Source organism: Lissotriton helveticus, chromosome 12 (genome assembly GCF_964261635.1).
Source record: "Lissotriton helveticus chromosome 12, aLisHel1.1, whole genome shotgun sequence".
NCBI classification, from domain to species: Eukaryota; Metazoa; Chordata; class Amphibia; order Caudata; family Salamandridae; genus Lissotriton; species Lissotriton helveticus.
In genome coordinates, this window is record NC_136073.1 from 304379981 (window position 1) to 304401612 (window position 21632).

Sequence of the window (21632 nt, forward strand, 5' to 3'; positions counted from 1 at the left end):
TGGTAGCCATGTAAATCAACATCAGACATGTGAGAAACTGGTTTGCAATAATGATGAGCAAAGGTTCTAGAATTAGACCAATCAGCAGCCTTTAGAATATCATCTAACTTACCACCTGAGCAGAATGACTTACTGGCCATTGAGCCTCTAATAGAATGTGGTTTAAAAATATTCAGATTGATTCCAGGAAGTTTCATGACTGTTTTAACCCATCCAGCAATAGAGCTAGAAGAAATTCCTTTATGGGGTTTAACAAAAGAGAGGAGTAACTGAGATACATTCAAAGGACGAAGAGAGTTCATTCTCACATCATATTCTTTCATACATTGAACAACACAGAGTTTAGTGCAAGTATCAAAACGAGGATAGAAAATAGAATCTGACATGGTTTTAGTTCTTCTATGTATTTCAAATTTGACTCCAAACATATCGTAAGATCTAAAAGAAATATCTAGAGCTTTAACATCAGAGACTCTAATGCATGAAATTAAGCAAAGAAGAGTAGCTAATTTGATAGAAAGATTCTTCCTGCTGAGAAGAGAATTAACTGGCCAAGAACAAAAAAGGTCAAGAATTAAATTAACATCCCGAAGAGATTGATAGCTAGGTTGAGGAGGTCTTCTAAGTCTGATACTTTTAAGTATTCTACAAATATTAGGATTTTTACCTACCGTTTTATTGTTAATTAGAGAATGTCCTGCAGAAATAGCAGATCTAAACAATTGAGAGATCTGTAACTTGAACCTCTATCGAATTGTTCTCCAAGAAAATTAACTATATCAACAATAGGTGCCTCCACGGGATCCAAGTCCCTTTCCAAGCACCAACGTGACCAGACTTTCCAAATGTTGTTGTACCCGTAATGTGTTCCAGGGGCCCATGACTCTCCAAGGAGAGTTGAAGCTGTTGACGAAAGTCTAGCGAGATCGTTAGACTTGGGATGGCCAATAAGGAGTTACTAGGACATTTGAGGATCGTTCTTGTCTCACTTTCTGAAGGAGTCTCTGGATCATTGCAAATGGAGGGAAGGCATAAGCGTTGATCCCTACCCAAGGTTGGAGAAAGGCATTCACTGCTAGAGCACCAGGATCGGGCATCCAGCTGAAATAAGATATCAATTGGGTAGTCAATCTGCTCGCAAATAAATCTATTTGGGATGGGCCCCAGAAATGATTGAGGGAGTTGAAAACAGAAGTGTTGAGCTTCCAGTCGCTGTAATCCAAGATGAATCTTGAATTCCAATCTGCCCAAAGATTGGATTTCCCTGGAAGGTATTCTGCTCTCAGAGAGATTTTGTGTTCTAGGCAAAAAAAACAAAGCTTCTTTGCTAGAATGGAGAGGTCTTCTGACTTGGTCCCTCCTAGACGGTTTATGTAAGCAACGGCAGACATATTGTCCATTTTCAATATGACTGATCTTCCTTGAAGAAAGCGTTTGAAGCTCATTAGAGCATAAAGTCCTGCAGTTAATTCTAGATAATTGATGTGGTGCAGGGACTCTTGTTGGGACCAAATTCCTCCAGTGTTCTGGTTCTGTGGACAAGCACCCCAGCCATGAAGGCTGGCATCCGATTCTAGAATAAAATCTGGTGCTGAACCAAAGATCGCTCTCCCATTCCATGCATCTAGATTGTCTAAACACCATGTTAAGTTCTAAGATTGCATCTGGGTTTAAGGAAATTCGATCTCCGTACCAAAGACCTGACCTGAGAGCTCTTGCTTTTATTCTCTGAAGGGCTCGATAATTCAGTGGTCCCGGAAAAATGGCCTGAATGGAGGAAGATAGAAGGCCTAGAAGTCTTGCTAGTTCTCTTAGGGAGAGATTTTCTTGTTTCAATACATGTCTTATCTCCTTTATTATTTTGGCAATCTTCTTGGGAGGGAGAAGGAGAAGACATTCTGTTGTGTCTACTGTGAAGCCCAGGAACTCCATCTTCTTTGAGGGGACTAGAATGGATTTTTCCCAGTTTATGATAAAACCCAGACTTTCTAAGAGGTCTATAACTGTCTTCAGATCTTTGATGATTTGAGCATAGTCTTGAGAAAGAATCAGGATGTCGTCTAAGTAAATGATGAGACAAATCCCTTTTTCTCTTAGACATGAGGCAACTGCTCTCATTACCTTGGTGAAACACCATGGGGCAGAAGAGAGGCCGAAGGGGAGAGCCTGAAATTGAAAGAGATGGTTTTTGCAAATGAACTGAAGAAAGGGTTGGTGTTCCTTTGTCATGGGAATTGTAAAGTAGGCGTCCGTCAGATCTAATTTGACTAGCCAGTCTCCTTCTAGTAAGAGGTCTCTGAGAAGATGGATGCCCTCCATCTTGAAATGACGGTAGACAAGGAATTTGTTGAGTTCCATGAGATTTATAACCGGTCTCCAACCCTTGTCTTTCTTTTCCACAAGGAAGAGAGTACTTATGAATGTCATAAATTCCATGGGTACCTCTAGAATTGCTCCTTTTTTTAGCAGAGGAAATTTCTTCTTCTATGATTTTTTCTTGATCTAGTGTAAGGGGTGTCGGTCTTGGAAGAGAGTACTGTATTGGAGTCTTGGTGAAATCTATACAAAAACCTTGAACGGTGTTCAGAACCCAGGGATCTTGTGTGATAATTTTCCAATTGTGGTAAAAGAATCTTAGTCTGCCACCTACTTTTGGATTCAAAGAAAGGGAAGGGGAAGGAGTACTCACTTGAGGGGTGGAGTCAGCAGGTGCTCCTCGTGCTCGGAATTCTCTGGAGCGGAAACCTCTTCCTCTGGGTGGATAAAACTGTGGTTAGTTGGGTGGTTGGTACCCTCTACCAAAATTGCCTCTGTTTCTTGGGAAGGGGCGTCGATTAAAGCGGCCGGAAGATTGCCCCCTTCTTCCAGCCCTTCCAAAAAGGTTGCTGTTGTAGTTAAAAACTTTTTTCATGTTTTGATGCGCCCTATCTAAAGCGGTAAAGGTTGATACATATTAAAACTTCTCCAAAAAGTAAACCTTTTGGATTAATGGAGGTTTCTTTTTCAGCCATATCGATTAATTTTGGACTAATTTTATTGAGGACTACTCTTCTTCTTTCACAATTAAGTCCTGCGTTGGCATTTCCTAAGAGGACAAGTGCTCTTTGGCTCCATCCTCGAAAGGAGTGTGTGTCAAGAGGGGAACCATTAAGGTAACTCTCCTCAGCTGCGTCGATTATTTTAGTAAGTGGACCTAGGATGTCGAGAACTTTATCTTGGCAGAGCTTAAGCGACCTTTCCAAGCCTTTGCGTGGGTCTCTTCTTAATTTAAAAAGATAAGTAATTAGTTCCGGATCAAGGTTAGGAGTTTGACAGACTTTACCTTCAATTGAAGGTCTGGTGCATTCTGCCCTCAAAAGATTGCAAGTTTCCCTTTCTAAAGGGTTCCTAATCCATTTAGATATGAATTTAGAAACGTGCTCATGTGGAGTCCACTCTGAGCTTCTAGGATGTTTAATGTTAAAAGGGGAGAACATTTCTTCCCCTAAACGGTCCAAGATACTATCTTTAGAAGATGAAGGACCATTGTCGTCATTCAAGAGAAAGGAATCAATATCTTGATCGTCCTCATCTAGGTCACGAATATATTCGTCAGGAAATTCTGAGCCATCAATATCACTTGGATCATTATCTAGAGCACTTTGGTGAATTGTGCCGCGAGGGACACCCATCAAATTTGTGCCGCTAAGGACACCTTTCAGATTTGTGCCGCTAAGGACACCTTTCAGATTTGTGCCGCTAAGGACACCTTTCAGATTTGTGCCGCGAGGGACACCTGAGGCAAATGAGGTGCGAGGACCTCCTGTAAAATTTGAGGTGCTACGACCTCCCGTGCTCTCTGGGGTATAATCAATATTATTACTTTTTTTATGCCTCTTACCCCTTTTTTCGGTGAGATCATTAATCTCAGCTATGTCCAAGTCAGATAGGTCATCATTATCATGGATCAAGGGTCTCTTAGATGACATAACTTGGGAGAGAGTAGAAAACATACATGATCTCATCTCCTTGTGGATACGTTTTTTTGATGGCATCATTATTAAAATCAGATTCAACAGTAATACTGTGAATTGAATCAGAATCTGACTCAGACATATTTTGAATTGAAAAAATAAATATATAAGAATGTCTGAAGCTTATATAGAATTCTTAACCTCTCTCTATAAACTTTCTATATATGTACAGCCTTTTTTTTTTTTTTATATGTTTATAGTAATCTTTTCAATATATATATATATATCCTCTCCCTTTTTTATTTATTTTTTTATTTTTTAATATTACCTTCAAATTACTTTGTAAATATCAATCCTAATAGACTGATTATGGGAGGGAGGCGAGGGTAACACGGATAAATAATTAGATAAATTCACAAAGCGTCGTACCTCACAAGGTTTGACAAAGTCTAAGGTATTGGGCACAATTATGAACGTCTGGGAGATTGTTCTGAAAATAAAAGCGGGTCACTGTGTTTTTTGAATAATTCGCGCGCGAGAGGAAAGAACTATAACTTTAAAATAAAGACAACTACAGGAAAGGAAAGCGGAAGCCAACCTCCGTAAATTGGAGGTTGGGGGTCTGGGTATAAGGAGTAAAAAAGTGTTACTCTACCTTATAAGATGATATATAAAACAGGTACATTGAATATATATATAAATATTACTCCTGTAGGGATTAAGGGGTTCATCAGTATATAGTAACAAATATAGATTAATAATAAAATACAAGTCTTAAACATGAAATTACAATATTATAAAGAGCTAAGTAAGGAGGTGACTTATCTTGCTTGGAGCCGCATTTAAAAGAGGCTGATTGCCTAGTGATTCATGCTATTGTTGATTCATATGTATTCTAAGTTGGAACTTTTGCTTTGTGACATATGCGGCAATGCTTGGACTGCATTAAAAGTTGTATGCATAATGGTAGCCTCCGGTCTTGTAATGAAATCTGCCTGTAACAAAGCTGCATTGTTCTGGACCGATTAAGATAGGCAAAAGGGGTTGAAGACATAAAGCAAGTAATTTAGCAAAAATGTTATAATCTACGTTTACAAGGGATATCGAGTGATAATTCTTACAAAACTTTGGGTCACAACCTTCCTTATGAATCAAGCAAATAGCAGCTTCTAAAAAACTTACCATCTGCCTTGCCAGTATTACAGAAATAATGAAAAAGATGTATTAGTTTAGGAAGTAATACATTTTAGAAGTGTAGATAAAACTACCGTAAATCCGTTTGGCTCTGGATTTTTCTGTTTTTTTAAGTGAATTTAGAGAATTAGAAATTTCTATATCGGAATATCTGATTAAATCAAGATCTCCACAGATAGGAGGAGGAACCTGGGCAAGATAAGTATCAATCAAAGAGGCAGAAGCAGGGTATTCTGGTGTATACAAAGTCACAAATTCATCTGAAATATCCTGTTCTTTAAAATGATGTTTACCCTCTGGAGTTTGAATGGAATCTATTAACACACATTCTTTACGAGCTTTGATGTAATTGTCCAAAAGCTTGCCGGCTTTATTCCGTCCATCATAATAACGGGCACTGCTGCGAAGAAGAATAGATGAAGCATCATCAATGGTTAATTTGTTGAAATTCAATTTTGCACAAACTAGTTCTTGTAAACTAGAGCCAGAGGAGGAAGAATAAAGTTGATGCTCCAATTGTTTAATATTAGTTAATAAGAAATTATGCTGCGCACAAGATTTCTTCGTTTTCTTGGAAACAAAATTTATAATAAAACCGCGAGCAGAAGCCTTTTAATGTATCCCATATCAATGAAGGGGTGGAATTTGGATCACCATTCAAGAGAAAAAAATCTTCAGTAAAAGAGTTAAATGAAGAAGAAAAGTTAAGTTCTTGTAAGAGAAATTGTTGCACCTCCACCTAGAGGACTTGGGTTGCGATTGAAGCAAATTAAAGTCTGCAATCACTGGGGTGTGATCGGAAATTACAAAAGGTTCAATTGTATAGGAGATGAACTTCTGGGATAGGTGTTTAGAGAGAAAGATGTAATCTAATCATGTAAGAGAGCCATGAGGAGGAGAGACAAAGGAATACTCTGTTACATCTGAGTTACATGAACGTCAGGAATCTATAAGGTGTGTCTGAGAGATTGTGTTGTGAAATTGCTTATGAGCATTATGAGGGATAAATCGAATGTGGGATTTGCGGTCTATAAATGGATCCACAATCTGGTTGCGCTCGCCTCCTAAGACAAAAAAGTCATCCTTATGTTGAATACATTTTTTTGTAATATTTTGCCTAAAGGAATAGTCCGGTTGAGTCAGACGATAAACATTAAGTACAGCCAAAGAAATATTGTTAATAAGTAACTTAGCTAATAACCATCCACCTTCCGAGTCTATGTCTTGAGAAACAACAGAACAATTGAACCTTTTATGAAATACAATAGTGACACCGTTCTTTTTATTGGAGGTAGATGAAACAAGGACTAAACCACGGGTACTCATAGTACGGCCCGCGTGCCGCCAGCGGCCCGGAAAGGCTTCCTTGGCGGACCGCGGACCTTGCAGACATTGTACCCGTGTTTAAAAAAAAAATAATTAAAGAGTGTCTGTAAACACTGCGTGCGACTCTGAGAGACTCTGCTGCTCTGTGGGGGCCCGGCATTCCACTGATAGAGTGGAGCTGCAGGAGCGCTAAGAGGTGAAATACAACAAAGCCTCATTAACATGCAAATGGTCTTTAAAAGACCTGTGAAGTGCTCGGGTGCGGTTGTGTGTGTGTGCCCGGGAAGCTGTCTCAGCCTGGGCACACACACAGGCAGGGTGAGATGACAGAGGGTGACAGAGGGAGGGAGAGCGAGGGAGTGCGAGGGAGGGAGGGAAAGGGAGGGAAAGTGAGGGAGACAGAGGGAGAGCGAGGGAGGGAGGGAGAGCGAGGGAGAGCGAGGGAGAGCGAGGGAGGGAAAGGGAGGGAGGGAAAGGGAGGGAGAGAGCGAGGGAGAGCGAGGGAGGGAGGGAGGGAAAGGGAGGGAGAGGGAGGGAGGGAGAGAAAGGGAGGGAGAGCGAGGGAGGGAAAGGGAGGCAGACAGAGGGAGAGGGAGGGAAAGGGAGGCAGACAGAGGGAGAGCGAGGGAGGTAGGGGAGGGAGAGAGAGCGAGGGAGGGAGAGAAAGGGAGGCAGACAGAGGGAAAGCAAGGGAGGGAGGGACAGGGAGGCAGACAGAGGGAGAGCGAGGGAGGGAGGTGAAGGGAGACAGAGGGTGACAGACAGAGGGAGGGAGGAGGGAGACAGAGGGTGACAGACAGAGGGAGGGTGACAGACAGAGGGAGGGAGGAGGGAGACAGAGGGTGAAAGACAGAGGGAGGGAGGATGGTGACAGACAGAGGGAGGGAGGAGGGCGACAAAGGGAGGAGGGCGACAGAGTGAGGGCGACAGAGTGAGGGAGAGGGAAGGAGAGAGAGGGTGACAGTGAGGGAGAGGGAAGGAGAAAGAGGGAGACAGAGAGGGAGACGGTGTGAGACAGTCTGAGTGAGTGAGAGGGAGACAGGGAGAGAGAGAGGGAGAGAGAGGGAGTGAGAGGGAGGGAGACAGTCTGAGTGAGACAGAGGGAGAGAGGGAGGGAGAGAGGGAGAGAGACAGTGAGTGAGACAGATGGAGAGAGGGAGGGAGAAGGGAGAGAGAGAGAGGGAGGGAGGGAGAGAGAGCGAGATGTGTGAATGTCGGGTCTGGTGGCTCAGTGGACGAAGGTGTCCGCTGCAGGGATCTGTGTTCAACCTCATGGTCAGAGTTTTTTTGTTGCTCTGGCCCCGTCCCCTACCCCACTGACCCCGCCCCCACCGGTACGGCCCTCGGACGCAAACCACACTGTAAATTTGGCACCCGGAGAAAGTTTGCGAGTACCCATTGACTAAACCACCCCAACTCTGTTTAAGCTTTAAAGCCTCCAATTCTGTCAAATGAGTCTCTTGTAATAAAACCAGATCTGGATTACAGGAGGCTAAATGAGAAAGTATTCTTTGCCTTTTTTGGGATTAATAAAACTTTTCACATTCCAGGATACAACTCTGAATGTGGATCAACTGAACAATGTATAAAACAACATGATCAACAGAAATAAACAAGAAGAGAGGGAATACTGAGAAGAGAAGGGAGAAAAGAAAAAAGAGGGGAGGTAAAGGAGTTAAAGAGAAAAAAGGAGAGCGTGTTAGAGAAGACAGTACATGTCATCCATAATATAGGATAAATGACTGCAAATAAAGGTAAAAAGAAGACTGACAACTGTAATACGTAACTTCAGAGGAGAACAGGAAGAGGGTACAAGGAGTAGCAACACACCGGTGAAGACGACACGTCCAATCAGGGAGAACAATCCACAATGGGGAATGGTAAAAAAAACTAGCAGGAAACGGATACACAAGAAATCTTCAAAAGAGAGTCTGTATAAACACGTAGAAAAAGAGAAAGATAAAGTCAACATATTATAAGGCAAATATTAAAGACAACCTGCAAAGAGACAACCTTCAAAGAGAAAAGATTAACATATTATGCAGCAAAAATTAAGAACAACCTGCAAGGGGAGAATGAACAGAATACATTATCAGAGATCAAGCATAATCATCATTAGGGAGAAAAAAGTCAGGGTATAGAAGCCATGGAGCAAGGACCAGCAGTTTCCCTTGGCCTTGTGGAGTGTGAATGAATACATTTCCTCAGGTCTACCAGATCTTCAAAAGTAGAGGTTCTGTTTTGAAAGGTAACTTACAGGCATGGATGAAACAACCCATATCTTGCACCCAGAGTGCTTAGGGCAGAACGAAGATCAAGAAATTCCTTCCGACGTTTGGCTAGTGCTGAAGAGACACCGTGTGAGATAAATAGTGTATAGCCAGAACATAACAGTTGTTTTTTTAGTTTAGCTACATTCAGAATTTGTAAAAGGTCAGTAAATTTGAGAAATAGAAGAATCACACCTCGTGGCTTTAAAGGAGCAGAAGCAGAGGATAAGCGAGGACCCAATCCATGAGCACGCTGGATACTTGAGTGTGTAGTTGCAGGAAGGTCAAGAAGCTTTAGAAGAAATATAGTAAAGAAGTTAACCAGATCATCTCCTTCCAAACCCTCCCGAAAGCCATATAAGAGAAGATTGTTATGCCTATTCCTGTTCTCAAGCTCTTCAGCAGATTTCTACAACAGGAGAACCTCCTTCTCTAAGGTAACGACTTTGGCAGAAATGTCCTGTACCTCTCCAACATGTTTTTCCACCGCGGATATACGGGCTTCCATAGATGACCATTTAGTATCCAGATCTTAGAGACGCGAATTAGTTTCCTCAATAAATGGACGTAGAGCACAAATCTCTTCCAAAACTGTGTCCAGAGACATAGGAAAGGTGCACTTCAGTGGAGAAGGAGGATTCTGTTTGAGGCATTTATTAGCTGAAGATGGAGTTTGCAATTTGATAGAGGAGGCTGGCGAAGCCGCTGTTCGCATGGAATTAGACTGTGCCATCATGCCAGTGCTGTGTAGAGAAGAACTAGAAAACGTATGAAGTGAATAAGCCCTGGAAGCATGAACTGTAGACTTCTTGCCAATAAAAAGCATCTTTTTATTCCTACCCATATGTGAAAAGAGCAAAAGAAACAATTGAAGGGTAAAAGAGTTAAGGAGCAGCTAGAATATCAGTCTTGCTCTGAGAAAGGCTGCACAGCACCCCACAACAGTCACAAGACACACTTGCATCAAATCTGTAAAGTAAAGCAACCACTGCACCCCCACTGGATACAAATTAAGGGTGAAAGCTAAAACCAACCCCTATATATGCGGAAGAAACAGAGCTCATAAGAGATGGAGAAAGTCACTTCAAAAGAATGTCTTTGAGGAGAAAAATGCCATTGCAGTTTCAGGAAGAAAAAACAAAATGGCGGCTGTATGTGAGGAATAATAAATCTGAAGATTTCTCACAGCAGAGGAGGAGAAGAAGCTATATCAATATAGTTATCCATTGAGTAGATATTCCGAAGCATGAAGGTATCCTTTTCAGGCCGAAATGTTAGCTGGAGCCACAAAAAACATTATGGTAATACCCGTCGCAGCAAAGAGCTCTGGACTAGGGGGCCATCTTGAAGTGTGCCGCGCCTCCGTTCCAATTTTCCTTGTTTTGAAAGGAATTTATTTTTTGTGATCTCTATACCCAAGGACACATTGCAGCCCTTATGTAAGTGGCAATATTTTGGTATAAAGTACAATATCAATTAATTTCTATCCAAAAATGGGTACAATGAGTCCCTTAAAGTTGATAACGGTGGCATAGAGCATACCTGCAATGTCTCAGTGCCTACAAAAAACATTACATTTGTGGGGGTGATCATCCTCCCAACTTAGAACTCACAAAATGCACCTCTTTCCATACCAAAGAAAGAGGATGTTAGATTGAAGTACACTATTATGCAGAGTAAGGGATAGAACTGTGTTTTAAAAAGGAATAGAGAAATAATTTTGAGCGCATTAGGTAAAAAGTCATTTTGATTCTAGAGCACTCACCATTAACAGAATAAAGGCAATTTTTTGAAAAGTTTTCATTTTTTTCCTTTCCTTTGAACCACCAGTAGGTAGCACCCACAGGCCCTATGTCTTACTCTGGAAGCATTTGTCCTGACTTTAAGGTATTGTGGGGCATATTACCTAGCAATAGCGATATTTATCGCTAAGCAGGGTTAGCGGGAATAATTTTATCGCCACACTACGACGATTTTTATCGCTGAGATACCTTGCTATCATCAAGGTTTATCTCAGAAACGATAAAAATCATTCGAAATGCGTGAATATCGCTGGAAATACAGCGATATTCACACATTATCGTGACAATGCTCTTAGCCATGTTATCCACCTCCCATTGGATAACATGGCTAAGAACTGCTCTGGGCAGGTGTGAGCTTTTGGAGATATTCGCACTTAGTGCGAATATGTCCAAAACTACGCCTTTGTAGGTAATAGGAGATAGCAATGTTAGCGACTGTTTTCAGTCGCTAACATCTTGGCACGCCCACTTTGCATGTCAATAGCGATAAATATCGCTGACATGCAAAGCGGGCCCCAAGATGCTCGCTATCGGCCTATTAGCTGCCGCTAACTGGTGTTAGCGACAGCTTGGTAATAGGGCGATCAAATTATCGCCGCTGTAGTGGGAAAAAGTCCCGCTAAAGCGGCGATAAGGGCCCTTGGTGATATGCCCCTTTGTTCCTTTATTCATCCACTTTGAAGGTTTGTGACACTTGTAATGAGAGGTTGCTATCACGTTATTTTGCCACTGACAATTACTAGCTTTAATACTTCAGGTGGACATATGGTGTCTCCCAGAGCCCTGCATCCAACGCCTGATACTTCTGGACACCTGGACCTAGTGACTGAAGGATGGTAGCCACTGGCTAGGTGAAACCAAAATCCTGTAATCCCTCTAAGAGGAGCTCAACTGTAATTGCTGGCTGTTTCACGACAGTCTATGCATGTTATCAGAAACGATAGGATCTGATCATCAAAAATCAATCACTGGCTTTGAAGACATTGGCTCCTCAAATTTGGGGATATAACTAATAACTACAGGAAACAAGCTCTGAATACTGCTTTAAATGTAGCTGGATCCTTCAGTGACAAAATGTATGACCTATGTGTGGGACTTTTGATTGTAATTCCAACATAGATTTAGACGAACATGAGCTGCTGTGCACTACATTAAGATATAACATATAACTTGCATAGGAGTCTTGTCTCAAACTTTAAGTTGTATGCTTAGTATTCCACTTTGGATGAAAAGCAAATTTGCTCCTCACTTTCATTTGCACATGTTATGGGTGTACATGCAGCGTCTAGTCTATTTCTATACCATACTGCTGTTGTTTGTCTGACCAAGGTTCATTCTAGGGCTGAAATGTGTTACAACATTGCTGAATTGGAAAATGTTTTTGCTGAACTCATTTTTGTGGGCGTTTCGACTCTGCGCTACCCCCACTAACCAGTGATAGAGTGATTGTTCGCTCTCCTAAAATAAGGGAAATTTGTACTACACCTGATTGGTACATTTAATTTATTTATAGGTTCCTAGTAAATGGTACTTCATGTACTCAGGGCCTGTAAATTAAATGCTACTAGTAGAACTCATTGTGTCACCCACTGAAGAATTCCTCTCAAATGTCACCCACTGAAGAATTCCTCTCAAATGTCACCCACTGAAGAATTCCTCTCAAATGCTAGGTCAAAACTAGCATTTTGACCTAGCAAACTAAACCTTTGGCAAGCCCAAATTTTTTTTAATACTTATTAGTCACCCCTCAGGTAGTACCTAAAGCCTCACAGGGAAGGGTGCAGGGTGTTTACAAAGTGGGACATGTGTACTTTTACAAGTTCAGGCAGTGAGAACTTCTAAAGTTGTTTTTCACTGCTGTAAGGCTATTGCTCCACATTTTATGGGTGCTAACTTTATTGGGCCCTGTTAGAAATGGGGGTCTTTAGTTGGCAAGAGTTTGCACCTTTGTCCAAGTAGGTACCCTTCTTCCTAGTCAGGGTATGGGGGATACACTTCTAAAATAACCCCTGCTCACCCCCTTGGTAGCTTGGCACGAGCAGACAGGCTTGTGTCAGAGGCACAAAGCGTTTGTGAACCCAGACAATAATACAGTGAAAATATTACAAATGGACACCACATCAGTTTAGAAAAATAAGCATTTTTTATCTAAACCAAATAAGACCAAAACGACAAAAATCTACACTACAGTAATACAAATATGACTTTCAAAAGGAAGAAACAGTTCTGCTGAAAGCAAATTGCAGATGCAACACTTTCACACAAAATACCTTGGATGCGTCAAAACCACAAGCAAAAAGGGACACAGGGAAGAAGATGCATGGGTTCCTTACACACAGGGAAGGTGATGCGTCAGTTCCTTGCTCCGGGGGAGGTGGTGCGTTGGTTCCTTACTGCGGTGCAAGGCAGGTGATGCGTTGGTTCCTTACCGGAGAGGAGGTGATGCATTTGTTTCTTACTGCGTGGGGAGGTCCAGTCCTTTCTCTGCCCAAGACAGAAGCAACCACTGCAGACCTACCCCAACAGCACACAGCACAGGGGCAGTACTCCTCCTCCAGCTTTCCTGGTTCTTTTTCCTGCAAGGTTCCTTAGTTTGGCAGTAATCTAAAAATCCTGCAGCACACAGAGAAAGAAGGAAATTACTTTATAGATTATTCTCGTGAAGGAAGGTGTCCCTTCCTGCACAAAAACAATCCTTTGCAACATGGTGCAAGGGTGTCTGCATTGGCACTAGGCACCAAATTCTGTTCCGGCATTGGCTGAAAGGACAGGAATGTTGAAATATGGTGCATTCCTGTCCTTTTGATTTGGTCTAGGACAGTGCGGCAAAAAGAATTAGCAGCGCTGCCTTATGCCAAATCTTTGCAAATTAGCTCTTAATTTTAATGAGGTAATATTCATCATTTAGAAATGAGAGGATTACTTGTGAGCAAACCTAGGCTTTCCTTCAACCACATGGTTCTGAGTTTGGGGTTTTCCTTCACAGTTTGCTGATTTTACATCGTTGAGCATATCTTTCTATTCCATTTTATATTTTAGATCATAGCAATGATGTAGCGGTGTAATTTAGACATATTCCTGTTAATTATAAATTATGTCTCCTTGTTTCTGTTAACACCTGCAGGTGATTGCTAATTCGACTGGCTGTGACTCACCTGATTCGGCTGTGATTGTAAGCTGCATGAGGAAGAAAACTGAGGAGGAGATCCTAAAGAGTACGGTAGGTGGCTGGTCAGTGGGAAGCTTTAGTAGGACAGGGGCAGAATCTACTTGCAGGCCCCAGTTGCCTTTCAGCGCTAAGCAAGCTATGCCCCCCCTCCCCCCCATATCTGAATGCAGTAACACAGGATGAAGGGGGAGGAAATATCTACCACAAGTATCTACTGGGCAAATTAAAAAGCACATTTTGTTTTAATAGTTTGGATCAACCTGCGGGGCATGTCGGAATATTGACCATGGCCTGTTTAATCTACTATATAAGGGAAACAAATTCCCATAAAACTTTAATCAAAGTTCAAGTTGGGCAAGCATTTCCCATATTGGGGACACAAGTACTTTGAATGCTGTGGCAGAATGGGGGCGAGGGGTCTTCCTTACCCGTAATCTGGAACCAAAAACATCTCAAACGAAATGTTAATGCTTAGCAAAGTCAAATATAATTCCGTTAAAAGCAGCCAGTAATCATGGTGGACTCCTTTATCATATAATTGCTGTTTTGGGGAAAATTAAATAATATTTGGGAGCCTATTGATTTCAGGGTAATAAAGAATGACAACAGTGATGGGAGCTGTCGTTTTGTTGCTGCACCTGGTAGCGTTTTATAAAAGGTGCATAATCAAAGGAGCAGGGCACACGTCCGAGATGTGCAGACAGCTTAAACCGGCCCCATCCATCGGAATGGGGGATAACAGTACTTCTCTTAACGTTTACATGGAGATTTCGCCTTCTAAAAGCTCCATGTAAATGTCCGGCTCAAGAACCAATAATTACGGGGACACTCAGTCCTGGAATTATAGATTTCCTTGTTAATTCCTCATTTCTGTGTATTCCTACGGGGTCCAACTCACAATGTGCCAGACAGTTACCAGTACTCCCAGTATCAGTAACTCTGGGGATGAAGAAAATCTGGCCCGTTTACTAGGCCAGTTATGATTAGGGCCTTAGTCCCTTTAGACCAGAGAAGATTGACTGCATTATACACATTGGAACAAGTTATCCAGCAGCACACAACCATCCAAGGGACTAGCTATGTTGGTCCTTTAACAGTGTAACTGTCTGGAATTTAAACAGCCATTAACAAAAACATCCTTTTTCGAGCATTGATGATTTTAAATGCTAAAAGTTTAACAGTACTCAATTATTTTAAGTAGTGCTACTACTGTGTAACCATTAAGGTCGGCAAAGCTCTCATTATCTTAGTCATACTTGGTACCAGTTGTACCAGTACAACCAATAGCACCTTACAAATACTAGCGATCACCTTCATTGTCAGCACTGCTGGTGCAAGGTTTTGCAATTCAGTCACCACAGTTACCCCAATATCAATGTGCAAGCCTTAGGAAGTCACTGACAACTCTGTGGGTGGATTGCTAGGATGGCGAAGATCCAGTCTCTTCCAGTCCAGCACAGGCCCACATTCCTTCTTGAGAGTTCCACACTGCACTTTTGGCAAAAACTGTAATGCCGGCTGGCTCATCATGTCATGGTGGTTTATGTGACATTTACTGTTCTTTCCAAAAGCAAACTCCAAAATACAGGTTTGTTTCTGTGAAGCAACAACAAGGGCAATGATGGGATCCCAGTTTTCCTCCAGTGGGTGTGGGTCATTGTGCATTTTATTGTTGAGTCAGTCTATCATTTGATAACAGTACTTTTCAGGAAAAAATGGAGAAAGAAAATGGAGGACCACTCGTGCCACGGGGAAACAAGGGCATCCCGTTCACACCTCCTTCTTCATTTCTGATTTCCTTACTTCCATAACCCATCTGAGTAGAAGACAATAATGCTCAAACGTAGACTTTTTTCACGCAATACAGCGCCGTACCCAATGTTGCTGTTGTCCTTTCTGCAAGCGTGCAAGGGGAAAAACACGGTGCAGAGCCATATTTACTAAGAATGCCCTGTGCTGCTGTCATCCCCTGTGCTGGCTCACAAACAGGCTTCCTTGCAAGACGCACAACCTTTCCACATGGTTCAGAGGCGAGTGTGTCATGTCAAGTATTGGATTTGCACTAGAAGCCTCCCCTTCCAGTATAAAGTCTTATGTCTAGCCTACCTCTGACAGATCTCAAGAAACAGATGTGTGCTGTGCACTGCTACACACATGCAAACCCTTGGAAAAACAAACATATTTCCTCTTGTTTATGCCGGCTTCCAGTCATTTATGTCTGTTACAAAGTTTGGTCAGGCTAGCTTTGTAGCTTGGGCTTTGTGTCAATATCTATGGTTATGTGTGCCGATCCACCCCAGTAACGCCTCCATGATGCAAAGTGACAAAAGAGAAAAAACACCCATATAAAGTACAAAGCCAATCTGAGGTGACAAAATGTCCTAATTTGTGTGGGTGGAAATCAAAATTGATCTAGGGAACTATTTCTGATTGGCAGTGAGGCTCTGCTGAACTGCCAAAGAATGCAAGTATCAACTACACCAACTCAAGCGTGCATTTTTGGCTGCAAGCTCCACAAGTTTCCTGGAGGCTAGCACTAAGACTGATGCCCTGCTGAATCACTTCTGATCTACTCTGCTGCTTCTGAAATTGCCTATGTGGATGTCTCTAAATAAACATAGGAGTCCTGAGCCCTCACGTTTCCCCTCTATTTCTGACAGAGACCAGAGTAGTGCTGCTCAAATAACTGCCATCTACAAGTACAGCTAAGTTGAGTAATGACTCTGGTGAACACACACCTTCCCTGTACCAACAATTATAGTGTTGCATGGTTATTTTTATTGCCACTATTTCAATATTTACAATTTCCAGGTACATATTAAACTTCACTTCAACTGGCATAATGAGTGTATGGGCTCGTCAGGTGTCTAAAAGTGCCTGATTGCCAGAAGAAACATCCCAAAGTCATACTTGTTGTTATTGTTATTGTTAATATAATTTTATATCGCGCCTAATCACCTGCAGGTCTCTAAGCGCTGGGAAAGATGGCAACAGACAATAACATGACAAGGTGAAAGCAGAGACCGAAGCTGGATTATACTATGCTCAAACTTCTGCTAAACAGTAGCGTTTTTAAGCTCTTTCTGAATCGTAACAGATTTCCTTCCCCACGCAGCATCCCAGGCAGGCTGTTCCATAGCTGGGGAACTAACACTGAAAAGGCTCTCCCTCCCTTCGTCGCTAGCCTGTAGCGGGGACAGGTCAATAGCTGGGAGTCTGAGGACCGGAGTGTTCTCATAGGACAATACAGCTGCAGGCGATCTTTAATGTAGGCTGGGGCCTTGCCATAAATTGCCTTATGGGCTGTACATAAGCTCTTGAATTCCACTCTTTCTTTAATTGGAAGCCAGTGCAGGCTTTGTAATAGGGGGGTAGCTTTAGACCTCCTCGGGAGTCTAAAGATCAACCGGGCAGCGTCATTCATTAGGACCTGAAGCCTACTGGTAAGAGTTTTGGGTAAGCCGAGATAAAGGGCATTACCATAATCAATTCTGGAGATGATAGTGGCAGCCACTATTGATCGCATCATAGGCTGTGAGAGGATAGGAGATAACTTCTGCAGTTGCCGAATGATGTTTGTACAACTGCCCACAACCGACGAGATCTGAGGGGCCATCGACAGATCACCATCCAGCTTGATCCCCAGGCTTTTTACAGACGGGCTTGGTTTTGGAGCAGGGCCTAACTCCATGGGCCAGTAGAGGTCACACCAAGGTGAAGTAGCGGATGGGATAACTAAGACCTCAGTCTTTTCTGGGTTAACTTTTAACAGGTTATCCGTCATCCATTGCACTGTGAACCTCAAGATGTTCTGGGCTTGGAGTTGTGCGACCGTAGTGTCGTTGACACTTAACAGCAATTGTGTGTCGTCCGCATAGTTAAAGATTTTACAGCCCATAGTGGCCAACGAAGCGATCAACGGTTGCAGATATAGGTTGAATAGAAGCGGGGACAGGGCAGACCCCTGCGGTACCCCACACTCTAAAATCCCCGTCTCAGATGTTTCATCCCCCAGTTGTATCTTTTGGGTCCTTCCTGTAAGGAAGGATTGCAACCATTGAAAGGCCAATCCCTTAATCCCAAAGTCCTTTAGTCTTTCCAAGAGCAAGGCATGGCTGACAGTATCGAACGCCGCTGATAGGTCTAACAAAATCAGGGCGCTCGGTTTCTTACAGTCAGCCATGCCTCTTAATTCGTCCAGCACCGAGAGCATCACCAGCTCAGTGCTGTGATGCGCTCGGAAACCTGCCTGTCGATCATGGAATAGATGGTAGGATTCCAGATAGAGGGACAGGGATTTTAAGACATGCTGCTCAAGGATTTTTGAGAGAAAGGGCAGCTGGGAAATAGGTCTGTAATTCTTTAACACCGCAGGATCCGACCCCGGTTTTTTCAATAAGGGTCTTACCCGCGCCTCCTTAAGTTCAACCGGTAGATATCCTGTATCTAGCGATCTATTGAGGAGAGAGATGATGCATTCCTCTAATAGAGGGCGCGCAACACGGAAGATCTCAGGTGGGCATGGATCAGCTGGGGAGCCAGATTTGATTTTACCCATCAGTTGTTCCAAAATCAGTGCATCCATCTCCGGAAACACTTCAAGGGAGCAGTCAATCACGTTTTTAGATGCTGAAGCGGTAGAAGTCCCCATTACCACCCCGTTCTCTATCTCCTGGATAATGATCTTCACCTTCTCCAGGAAATAGGCCTGAAAGGTGTTGCAGTCAACTTGGATGAGTGATGGCCTTTCTGGGAGTTCAGAAGTCCAGCACCAAATCTGCCAGCGTGCTTCTGAGTCCAGACAGCTCGATTCTTAGAGTACTAAGAAAAGTATTAACTTTGCCAGTGCCATTTACCGGTACACATTGTGTGAAATCTTGATATTATAGTTTAGATAGAGAACATGTTAGCATCAGCGTTTAAATCGGTACTAAAATCTTGTGCTCAACTTTTCACCAATTAGACGGCCGGCTAAACCCACTTTCGCAGTGAAGGTAGTACACCTACCACTCACCTCAGTGCCAGATGTCACTGTGGCCCCACCACCAAGACTTGGCACAAGGAAAATAAAACAATAATAAAGCGGGTTTTAAACCTGTTTTATTATCCTTTAATTTTTCATGTATTGGAGGGTGCTGGCAGGGCATGGAGGTTTGCGATGTTCCTCTGCCATAGGGGAGGAACTGCCACTAGTTAGTATATAAGATACTGCTACTCGTCGCTAGCCTTTTGCAACAAGAGAAAAAGATAGCTACAGTTCAAAGTGAAAAGAAAAATAAGAATCATCATTTCTTTCCTCTGCAAATGAAAAAAGGCATGCAAATACCTTTTTTAACGACCCTACATCAATCACATTTAAAAAAGGAGAAGTCACACCCCCACTCAACTTAAGGTCTAATTATGAGTTTGGTGGTCCATGGACTGCCAAACTCACTGAGGTGCAGCTTTGTCGGTTCTGCCACTGCCGCATCGGCCTCCCGACTGCCCTATTACAACTTGGGCAGTAGGACCGCCATTGACCCGCCGCAATCTTCAAGGATGAAAGATCCCTGCCGGTGACGTGGTGGTCTTGAGGCTGCAATATGCTTGCCAGGTCCGCTGCAGTCCTGCCAAGCATGCTATGAGTTTCCTCTCTGCCATGGTTCTCAAGGCGGTTCCTACTCCATGAAAACTGGGACGGATAGGAAGTACAGGGCCATGGGGTGCATACAGGGGGGGGCGTATGTTGTGCTCCCCTGTGTGCATTCACCCCAGTCCCTACACGCATGGACTGCAATAGTCGATGTCGTGCATGTTCTACCTTTGACGTTCCCCTTATGGTGCCTAATTCATAGGCACCCCTGTGGCACCGCCAAGGAACCTGCTCGCCAGTGACTATAAAAGGTGTAATCTGACGGGTGGTGTACACACGGGTTTGGCAGTATGGAAGCCGGGTGCCACCATGGCGGTCCTGCTCCCACTCCGCCAAACTTGTAATCGGGCCCTTAGTCTTTTCAGAAACTAATATGGTGCCTGATTGCATTTCTGCAAGGTACCCAGGAAGAAACATTTGTACTGTAAGTGCCCAATTCACAAAAAGATCTCTGTAGTATATAAGTAGTTCTAATTTAAATGTTAATAAATAGCCAAATTGTGGAGACCTCCGTCTTCACTTCTCACAGCTCTTCTGTGCGAAGATCTCCTCCCCGTGTGCAAAGAGCTCCGCAGATATAGAGATACTAATAGAGTCATCTAAGAATAAATTCATAAATGTAATTTTTTTATATTAATACAAAAACAGCATGATTATGAATTACATTTGATAAATAGTAATTACATAATAAAATGCTAGTGAGGGTGTTTTAAAAAAATATTATTATTGTTTCTCAAATTACATTATTATGTTCTAAGTATTAAATTATTTAATATACATTTAATTCGTTGTGTTCTTGTGCTGTAACACTTTATTTTGTTAATTCTAGGTTAAATTTAATTATTTTAAATGAATTTACATTTTATGTTACTTTAAAAAAAAAAAATATAGGAACAAATAAAGGCTATACTTTCCATAAGAAGAGCTCCACGTTGGTGGTGGAAATCTCGGCTTCTCTGGGAAAAGTTACTAGTAGTAAACTTTACAAGTGTAAATTCTGTCTTAGATATCTCCACCCCCTAAACTGAGTGGGTGGAGAGATATAAGTCTGCACTTAGGTCTGAAGCTACACTCTGGAATGGTGAATTGCAAAAAAGTGTAGATTTACAACGAAATGCAATATTACATTTAGATATGAGTAAATTTATAACCATACATTTACTTTTGTGAATAGAATCCGTAGTGCCCTGAAAGAACGAAGCGGTACAAAAGGGGGTGGTGATGGACAGAGCATCTGAACCAATCAAACACTCACACCCAGTCAACAGATCTGGTTTAATCCATCACCGTTCTTTAGCCCACTCTGCCACCCCAGTTCAGACATGGCCATATGCAAATCAGTCTGACCCTGTGCCTCATGGGAACAGTCCAGCCCGAACTGTCAAGCCATGCCTTCCCTGGACCAGAAACAAGCTTCCAAGGACCGGTTTCTGGCATTTCAGCCGTCTTCAGCCCGGCTTGCTTGAATCCAGTGGCAAAGTGAGCAAGGGACTCACGTCTGAGCATACCCTGCCAACTTATGGCGAACAAAGCGGTACAAAAGGGGGTGGTGATGGACGGAGCATCTGAACCAATCAAACACTCACACCCAGTCAACAGATCTGGGTTTAATCCATCACCATTCTTTAGCCCACTCTGCCACCCCAGTTCAGACATGGCCATAAGCAAATCAGTCTGACCCTGTGCCTTTGGATTAAACCCAGATCTGTTGACTGGGTGTGAGTGTTTGATTGGTTCAGATGCTCCGTCCATCACCACCCCCTTCTGTACCACTTTGTCCGCCATAAGTTGGCAGGGTATGCTCAGACGTGATCCCTTGCTCACTTTGCCACTGGATTCAAGCAAGCCGGGCTGAAGACGGCTGAAATGCCAAAAACCGGTCCTCGGAAGCTTGTTTCCATTCCAGGGAAGGCATGGCTTGGCAGTTCGTGCTGGACTGTTCCCATGAGGCACAGGGTCAGACTGATTTGCATATGGCCATGTCTGAACTGGGGTGGCAGAGTGGGCTAAAGAACGGTGATGGATTAAACCCAGATCTGTTGACTGGGTGTGAGTGTTTGATTGGTTCAGATGCTTCGTCCATCACCACCCCCTTTTGTACCACTTTGTTCACCATAAGTTGGCAGGGTATGCTCAGACGTGAGTCCCTTGCTCACTTTGCCACTGGATTCAAGCAAGCCGGGCTGAAGACGGCTGAAATGCCAGAAACCGGTCCTCGGAAGCTTGTTTCCGGTCCAGGGAAGGCATGGCTTGGCAGTTCGTGCTGGACTGTTCCTATGAGGCACA

General features: G+C 42.9%; 1 protein-coding gene across 1 annotated transcript in view; it reads left to right on the forward strand.

Annotated features, from left to right (window-relative positions):
• LOC144799451 (fatty acyl-CoA hydrolase precursor, medium chain-like) overlaps positions 1-21632 on the forward strand; it is a 211976-nt gene that overhangs the window by 111369 nt on the left and 78975 nt on the right. The window contains exon 8 of the mRNA XM_078670767.1: positions 13670-13765. Within this exon, the coding sequence (XP_078526893.1) occupies positions 13670-13765 (96 nt within the window). The remainder of the gene's footprint in view (positions 1-13669; positions 13766-21632) is intronic.